Below are 9522 nucleotides of genomic sequence, written 5' to 3'. Positions count from 1 at the left end.
GTCTAGTGGTAAAAGAGTCGTGATGTCAACCCCAAAGTACAGGGTTTGAACCACCAGCTGCTCCACAGGAAAAGATGGGCAATTTCCCGTGCCTCCAGAAACCCACTGGAGGGTCAGCTACAAGTTGGTTCTGACTTGGCTGGCACATAACAATAACAACATGGAAAAAATATGCTCCAACAAATCTGAATTAGAGAAAATCGAACTTTCAGAAACCCATTGCCTCATAAATACAAAGGGCAAAACCTTACCTAGGCTTATGACAAAACAAAAAATTGAGCAGGTCATAAAAACACTTCCAACCAAAAACTTCCTGGCCTAGGCAGTTTCAACAATTAATTCTGCCAAAACTTAAAGAAGGGCTGGGACCAATTTTACAGGAACTATTTCAGAATATGGAAAAGTATAGAATTCTTTCAAATTCTTGACCCTGATACCAAAGTCTGGCAAAGATGCTGCTAAAGAATGCAATAATTTTTAAAAGTTTTTAAAAAAGTTACTCAAGAATACAATTTAATCAATGCCTTCATAAAAATATATGTAAAAAGTAACAAAATCCTAACCAATAGAACCCAACATCATATCCAAAATATGATCAAGTGATTCATATTAGTATTTAAGGATGATTCAACAAAAGATCAGTGTAAGCCACCACAACAATAAAACAAAGGAAAAGAACCACATGATTATCTTCATGCAGACCCACATGATTATCTTAATTAATGCAGACATTTCCTCATAAGTGCACTCACGAAAAGATGAATAAAAGGAAATTCTCCAATATAATTAGAAGCAAAACCAGTGGAGAGAGAATGACATGACGGTATATTGCTTTGTTATGGGGACCCAATAAGGCCCTTTATCACTATTATTCAGTACTATTTTGAAGTCTTAGGCAAAGCAACAAACCAAGAAAAGGAACTAAAAGGCATCTAAATTGGCAAAAATTACAAACTCTACTTGCAGACGCTTTCATTTTATAGGAAAATCCCAATGACTTATCAGAAATTGCTGTACTTTTCTCTAATAATAACCTGATTGGGTCATTGTGCAGATCCAGGCGGTTTTGTGTGTAAAGGCAATTAATTCAATGTACAGAGTAAGCACCCCAAAATTGAGAAGTTGTTCAGTTAGAGCCCTGAAAGAATGTAAAAACAAATTACGACCTCTTCCTGCTGTATCTCATCTCTTTGGCCAGTATTTGCCCATCAAGTTAACTCAGCTGATCTTCCAGCGGGTTTTCTGAAGCTGTCAATCACTGCAATCACTGGGGAGGCGATTGCCCATCTTTCTCCCTGGGAGCGGGTGGTGGACTCGAACAGATAGGCGCCGCCTTTGGGTGTGCAACGCAACTCCTTAAGTAAGACGCCACCAGAATTATGGCTATAAAGTTTCCTGACCAAAAAAACCACTCCTGACCAGGAAGCAAGCAACTCAGTGGCCTCTCAAAGCACCTAGGACTACATTTCCCAGAGAGCATTGCGGCTGCATTTGCGCCTTTGAAAGAGTTTACGTTCTCGGACAGTAACTTCCGGGTTGTGTGGGCGGGGCTAGCGGACTCTTCCAATGAGCGCAGGCGTAGCCTGAGGGGGCGTGGAAAGAATCCTGTGAGCGCCAGGGCCGAGGGGCAATAGGCGGAAAGGTGGCGTTGCTGCCACTGGACTGGCCTGGGTGGATCCCGGATCAACTGGTGTCGCTTCTCCCTGGCGCATTCCTTACTCCTCCCACTACCTGCTGACCTCGCTTTCATGTACCTGTTGAGCTCATGGCCGCTAGCCTAAGGGGGCCCTCGCTCACCTCCCCTTCTTCCACCTTGAGCTGTGACACTGACGACGATGGCGTGCGCGGCACCTGCGAGGACGCGTCCCTGTGCAAGAGGTACCTGTCCAGTGGGTGCGGTGGCTGGGAGGCGGCGTCTGCACGGATTCATCGCAACCCTGCGGGATCCCGCGCCATCCTCATTGTTGCACTCGCTGGCTCCGTCTGTCTCGTGGAGTGTCTTGTCTTTGGCTGACCCTCTCTTTCTAGAAGCATGATGGTTTTTCTCCAGGCTCCTTCTGATCACATTCCCAAAGTATATATGACCCGATATCCCAGTAGCTGACATCCTGGGAGCGCTCTGGCTGCACTTCTCCCGAGGTTGGGGAGGAGGCCCGCCTGTTCAAGGAAACTGTCACACTCGAAAGATGCTGCCCGGGTCAGCTCGTCCGATCCTTGCTTCCACCTGTGCAGTCCTATAAGAGGAGTTCATTTATTTAATCAGGAATGGCTGTGGATCTCCTGCAGTGTGCCAGGCACAGTCTAAGCCCTGGACATTCGGTGATGGAGGGTGCTTCGCTGAAGCTGGTAGACGAGCTCTCAGCCTTTATGGAGCTAAAGTCTTGCTGGAGACGCCGGCATGAGACAACTGATAGCTGCATTCATCTTTTAATTTTAGCAAATATAGGTACCTGTTCCCATTTCACAGTTTCTGGACTGAATTATTTCTTAACATTCTGTCGACATTCTAGTTATGTCTGTTCTATTTGTTTCCTTTCCCTTTATGTAATCTGTCCTCCGCCTCATTTCTACTTTAAATAGCTTTTGACTCTATTTGCTATCTTGATTTTTATATGTCTATGCATTTAAAAAAAAAATCTGAAGAAACTGTTAAAGGGTGACAGTCTTTGCATTTTGGACTAAACTGTTAGGTTCTTTGCTATCCCCTGGGCAGTTTCAGTTCAAGGTCTGAACCCCAGCCTTGGACATACCTCTAGCTTCAGTAGATCCAATCTCATTGGAACCGACTCAGAGCAAAACAGACCCCCTAAGAGGTCTGCAGAGGACAATCATACATCTTGTGTTCTAATTGACTCGAACTACCAACTTTTGAGTTGATAGCACAACTGCGTAGTTCCACATGTTCTCCCTTCTTGTCTGGATTTATCTGTTGTGTTCCTGATAAGAACTTAGAGGAGTAGTGGCCCAGGGCGCCATCTAATTTTGCTCACAGGTGGAGGTGGCCATGATTCATAGGGACAATCAGACAATCAGTTCCTACCCTGATTCTTGGATTTCCTCCTTTCACCATCGTTTCAGTCCAGTAAAGATCAACAGTTGTACCTTAGTCAGCTGCTCATAAGCTTTTAAGATCCCAGACACCATACATAAACTTTTTAAGATTCTAGACACATATGAACTTGCGGGACTGAGTTATGCCAGTTGACTATATTGTCCCATGAGAGCACAATAAAAACCACTCAAACTGAGAGGACTGAATTCATTATGTCTAATTAGTATCAGCATCTGGTAGACTACCTCCCTTTTTGCTGGTGGTGGCTATTGATGCAAAACTAGGCATAAACTAAATTTTACCAGTTCTCTTCTGCATGTGCAGTTTATTGATACCAATTGCATCAGTCATGCTATGCACACTTTACCCAGACTCACTGCTACCTTCGCCATTTCTACAAACAAAAAGTGTCGACTACCTACAGCCCTTCCTCACCTCCCCACTTGGCAATTATGAATGAGCATTCGTTTCTTTTTACTTAGTCACCATTTCATCTAAAGTCAAGACGTTCTTGTGTGTCTGTGTGTTTAGTTATTTCAATACACATAATGCCCCTTGGAGATCACCCACATTGTCAGATGTTTCGGCAACTCACTTTTTTCTTAGTCGCTAAATAGTATCCCACTGTATGTAGGCGGGGCATTTAACTTGGACACTCCTCTGTTGATGGACACATAGTTACAGCCATCCCTTTGCCAGTGGTGAATAGTGCAGCAGCGAGCATAGGCGTACACTTGGCCATGCCTCTTGTATTTGTTCCCTAAGGTGTGTACCTAGGAGTGGAATTGCTAGATCATGGGTTGGCTCTCGCTTTGTTTTTTTGGGGTTTTTTGCCTGATTGTTTTCCACGTGACTGTACCGTTTTGTATTCCGACCAGCAGTGGATCAACCACTGTGTCATCAGTCCATGTCATTGAGTCGTTAATGCTTTTTGCTGACCTTCTATTTTATGAAGCACAATGCCCTCCTCTAGAACTGATGACATGGCCAGAGTATCTGAGACAGAGTCTTACTGGGATCTTGGACCCTGTCACTTTGTTGACCTCAAGGGAAGATGGGAGGGCCAGGGGAACACTTGCCAGGCCCAAGATGGTTGGGTGGATGGGTGGTAGGTAGTGAGAGGTGGGTAGATCGTCTCTCTCCTGATTTCTAGAGGGCAGGGAACACAGTCATACCTTTTTTCACTTGCAGCCAGCTGCTGACATCAGCCAGTTACTGTTGCAGTCCTGAGTTCGCAAGTCAACCAGACCACTGTTAAAAGTAGTCACGCTGGGATGGTTTATCATCTGTCTCTTTACTGGATGCCATCTTTGCTTTCCTTCAGTTGGCCTTTTAACTACTTCTTTATCTTTTCTTTTAAAACTCAGGATTCCAGAATTATCATCTGTTATTTTTATTTTCTAATGCTCTGGTGGTGCAGAGCTTTACTGCCAATCCAAAGGCACATGGTTCAAAGTCACCAGCTGCTCCTGGGAGACAAAAGGGCAGTTTGTAGCCTCTGAAAACCCAGTGGAGAGTCAGCTGTGAGTCAGTTCTAACTCGATGGTATATAACAACAACAACAATAATGCCTTAGTTAAAGAGAGTTTAGATCGCCATGTCTCTTATCCACTGTCTTCTCCAGAAGTTCATCTGTTTTGCTACTGTTAAAAAAAAAAAAAGAAGTCATCTGTCATCACCTTTTAAAGAAGAATATTTTGTTGTGTCTTTGATGAAACTTAACTTCCCTTTTGAAAATTTCCACACAAATTATCCAGTGATTAGTTATATTTTTCAGTGTGGCAACATTCACTTTAATTGTATTTTAGTTGCCCCATTTGGGTTTGGTTTTTTTTTTTGTCTTGTTATTATTAAATAATAATAACCTTTTATTATTTTTGTCTTCTCTCACTTGTTTACTGCTGTATCCCAGTATCTAGCACATAGTAGGGACTAAAGAACCTCCTGGGGGCACAGTCTGTAGGATAGTTGTGTCGCTAACCTGAAGGCAGCCAGTTTGAATCTAACGGCAGCTCTGCAGGAAAAGACAGTCTGCTGTCATGAGATTTACTGCCTCTGAAAACCCACTGGAGGGTTAGCTTTGTGTCAGCTCCAAATCGACGCCAGTGAGTTTCTTAAACCAGTATTATTGAATTGATGTGAAATGCCGTTACGAGGAACAGAGCATGCTGTTCATAACCCCAGAAGCCAGTAAGGAATCCAAAAGGAAGCATGTGGCACATTGGTCAGCTCCCCCAGGTTTGCTTCCACTGGTGTGAGTGAGTTTCATAGGGTGGAAGGAGGCAGTGGCTTGGTATTTTTTGAAAGATATTTTGGTCTAGATACTGGAGTTCACCAGGTCTTTTCTGAATCCTCTTCAAGAACCCACCCTGTGAGGTGAATGTTCCCCTCCATGCAGTTACTGTTGTTTTATACCATAAAAAAACCTCGTGGGGTTTTCTAGGCTGTGACCTACAGACGCAGTCCCAGAAGCACAGCAGTCAATGTGGTTGGAGCCTGTCAGCTGCTCTTCAGTAGAGAAGACCTGGCAGTTTGCTCCCAGAGAGATTTTCAGCTTTAAAAAACCCTCCGGGAAAGTTCTCCTGTCTTCTTGGGTCAAAGTAGAGTCACTGTTGATTGAAATTGACTTGATGTTGTTTATAGTCATATGCCGTTGAGTCACCTGTGACTCATAGTGACCCTATGTACAATAGCCCTAAACTCTGCCCTATCCTGTGCCAATCTCACTGTCTCAAACACACCTTCCTCCATTACTCCAGTCACTGAATCCATCTCATCAAGGGTCTTCCTCTCCTGCGCTGTCCCTCCAACTTTCCCAAGCATGACGTCCCTCTCCAAGGACTCGTCCCTCCTTGCAACGTGTCCAAAGTATGTCAGACGAAGCCTCAGAATCCTTGCCTCCAAGGAGCAGCCTGGTTTCCCCCCTCTCTAGGTTGAATCTGTTCGTTTTCTTAGCAGTCCATGGTGTATTCAGTACTCTTCTCCAACACCACAGCTCAAAGGCATCAGTTGTTTTATCATCCCTAGTCATTGTCCAACTCTCTGATGCATAGCAAGAAATTGACTTGTTAGTACACAACAAAAACAGCCGTTATGGAGGTGGATTGCCAGACCTTGCTCATTCAAGTTTATTTTGACTCACAGCAAAGTTCTAATACAAAACTGCCCCTGCAGGGTTTCTTAGGCGACAGCCTTTATAAGAGCAGACCACCAGTTTTCTCTACGGAGCTGCTGAATGGGTCTTTACTGCTAAAAAAAATAAATAAATAAAATTTTAAAAATTCTGTTAGCATTCAGGAGCTTAACCATTGTGCCACTACCCTTTTTCTTTACCTGCAGGTACAGCTTTAGCTTCCCCACAACTCTGGTGACTTCTAACCCAAGGACTGATCCTCCCTTGGGTTCAAACCCTCTAGCCGTTCCAAGGGAGAAAAACGGACAGTTTGCTCCCATGTAATTTACAGACTTTGAAAACCTATCAAGTGAAAACTGGCTCATAGCTGACCCTCCTTTGGGTTGTTGAGACTCTAATGCACAGGAGTAACATCCACTTCCGAAACAGCTTGCCTCCAAAAACACTATGAACTTGGAGAAATGAGGAAAGTTATACAAGTGTTCAGGTCTTTCATAGGGTCACTATGAGTCGTCTACGACTCAACGGCACTTAACAACAACAACAATGCACAGGAGGAGATTGCCCGTCTTTCTCTTACAGAGCTGCGAAACTTTGGATTAGGAGCACAGCACCCTACGAACTAGGCCATCAGAGTTCCCAATATTTATTTCTGTTGGGTGCTGTCAAGTACAAATCCTAGAAACCCCATCCTCAACAGATCTGAGCCCTCTTCTGCACTTTGCCACCCTCACCATCTCTCAGGAACTTGAGCCCATTGCTGTCAGCCCATCTGGCTAAGAGTCTTCCTGTCTTTGACCTTTCCACACATGATGTGTCTCTCCACGGAATAACCCCACCTGACAACACACTCCAAGTATGTGCAACGAAACTGCCATCTTTACCTCTAAGCACTCTGGCGAACCCATTCCTTTCCAATGATAGTCGGTTTCTTTTTCCTTCAGTTGATCAGTTTGTATGCCTGCCACCCTGCCAATATATATATTCCATGGCATGAATTATTAAAACATACTCTTGAAACAAAAATTCATGTAACAATCTGTGACTCTGAGACAAATGCTGATATTTTCCATTTCACTCGTTTGTTGTTCTTAAGGTGCCATCAACTCGACTAGAACTCACGGTGACCCTGTGAACAGCAGATAGGAACCTTGCCGTATCCTGCATCCCTGCACCCGCCTCACAATCTCTGCTGATCTCAAGCCCCATTGCTGCTGTCACTGTGCCAATTCATCTCCTTGAACATCTTTCTCTTTTTCAATGACCCTCTGTCTTTTCAAGCGTGGTGCCTTTTTCCAAGGACTGGTGCTTCCTGACAACATGTCCAAAGTGCAGGAGACAAAGTGCACCATCCTCGCCTCTAAGGAGCTCCATGGTTGCTCTTCCTCCAAGACAGACTTGTCTGTTCATTTGGCAGACCATGGTATATTCCATACTCTTGGCCAACACCACCATTCAAAGATAGCAGTTCTTCCATCTTCCTTATTAATGTCCAACTTTCCCATGAATGTGAAGCAATTGCAAATCCTGTGGATTAGGTCAGGCACACCTTAGTCTTTTAACTGACATCCTTGCTCTTTAGCCCTTTAAAAAGGTCTTTGACAGCAGCTTTACCCAATGCATCATGGCTTTCTATTTCTTGACTTTCACTTCGTAGATATTGATTATGGATCCAGAAAACAGTATATCATTGACAACTCTAGTCTGTTCTCCATTGATCATGAGGTTGCCTCTTGGTCCAGTTATGAGGAAGTTTGTTTACTTGCTGTTGAGATTCAATTCATACTGAAGGCTGGAGTCTTTAATCTTCAGTAAGTCCTTAGAGGTTAAGAATAGTGAAGCTTCATCTCACATAGTTGGATGAGATTGTTAGGAGGCACCAATTTGTACACAAAGACATCATATTGGAAAAAAATAGAGGATTAGAGAAAGAGAGGAAGACCTTCAACAAAATGGATTGGCACAGTGACTGCCTAAATGGACTTGAACATGGCAAAAGTCAGGAAGCTGTCCCAGATACAGCAAGGATTGATTGGTTGTTAAATAAGAGTCATTCTGAGTCATACTCAACTCAAAGGCAACTTGAAAATAGAATTGAATGATAAGTTTTGATCAGTGAGGAGGCAAAGATGATAAATGAGGTTGTGTGTTGTTATTTGCAGTCAAGTCAGACATACTCATAGCTGACCCTTCCAGGTAGGTGTCAGAGGCAGTAAGCTGCATGAGAAGAGGTTGCCCATTTCTCTCCTGTGGAGCAGCTGGAGGATTTAAACTCCATGCATGAGATGAGTTTATGTTTTCATTGGGGTTCCGGAAATTAGGAATATCAGGAAAGAGAGATGAGAAATAGCCATCACGGGAAACGTGATGTGCAGTTAATATAGAAATGGATGTGTGATCTCACTCAGATTATCAGCAGCGCGTTCACTGTTCGTTTTGGCCATTTGATTGGCAGAGCGTTCAGCGTTCCTTTTGGCCATTTTAATATGTTCCTTTTCCTTTGGACTCTTGACCTAGTTCCTGGGAACATTAAAGTGGTACCTTTGTTGAACCTGCTGATCCGTATTATCTGTGCCTCGTTTTCATCCCATTCAGGTTTGCAGTGAGCATTGGCTACTGGCATGACCCTTATATCCAGCACTTTGTGAGACTGTCCAAAGAGAGGAAGGCTCCGGAAATTAACCGAGGCAAGTGACTGCCCTTTCCCATTCCCCATACACCCACACCCACTGAAAGGCCTGAGGCTTTAAAGGTTCCTTGGCATAGTGTTCTAATGCATAACTCAGAGTAGGCTACAAAGTGCTATATAAAAGCATGTAGAGTGCTAATTTCTAAGTATCCTCACCAAACTTTTAATCTTTGTTAACATGATGAAAATGTTATTTTATTGTCATTTTATCCATGAGTGAGACAGAGTATCATTTTTTCCTATTCAGAGATCAGTGACTAGTAGGTACTGTATCTTTTTGTTGCCTTATTGGAGGATTAGTTAATAACTGCTGCTAGGCTTTGTAAGTAATTTTCATCAAGCAAATCAAAGGTTTTAAGACAAGATTTTTCCAGAAAGGTGGAAGAATTTAAGAAACTTGGAAGGTGTCAAAATTAAATGGAATGAGTAAAGATTGACATCCTAGGTATTAGTGTGCTAAGATGGACTGGTATTTGCCACTTTGAATCAGACAATCATATAATCTATTAAGCCTGGAGCAACAAGTAGAGGAAGAATGCTGTGGGAGTCATAGTCAAAAAGAACATTCTAAGATCTATCCTGAAGTACAAAGCCGTAATAGGATACTATGCATACACGTATGAGGGAGAGCTGTTAATAGAACTGTTA

General features: G+C 43.3%; 1 protein-coding gene across 1 annotated transcript in view; it reads left to right on the top strand.

Annotated features, from left to right (window-relative positions):
• The first annotated feature begins 1765 nt into the window (after window positions 1–1765).
• Window positions 1766–9522, top strand: part of LCMT1 (leucine carboxyl methyltransferase 1) — a 34546-nt gene continuing 26789 nt past the window's right edge. Inside the window, exons 1-2 of the mRNA XM_006896638.1 lie at window positions 1766–1878; window positions 8781–8872. Coding sequence (XP_006896700.1) covers window positions 1766–1878; window positions 8781–8872 — 205 coding nt within the window. The remainder of the gene's footprint in view (window positions 1879–8780; window positions 8873–9522) is intronic.

The sequence above is a fragment of the Elephantulus edwardii genome, unplaced genomic scaffold (genome assembly GCF_000299155.1).
Source record: "Elephantulus edwardii isolate Elephantulus edwardi_28Jun2011 unplaced genomic scaffold, EleEdw1.0 scaffold00186, whole genome shotgun sequence".
In the NCBI taxonomy this organism is placed as follows: Eukaryota; Metazoa; Chordata; class Mammalia; order Macroscelidea; family Macroscelididae; genus Elephantulus; species Elephantulus edwardii.
This window is presented reverse-complemented; position numbering and strand designations above follow the sequence as displayed.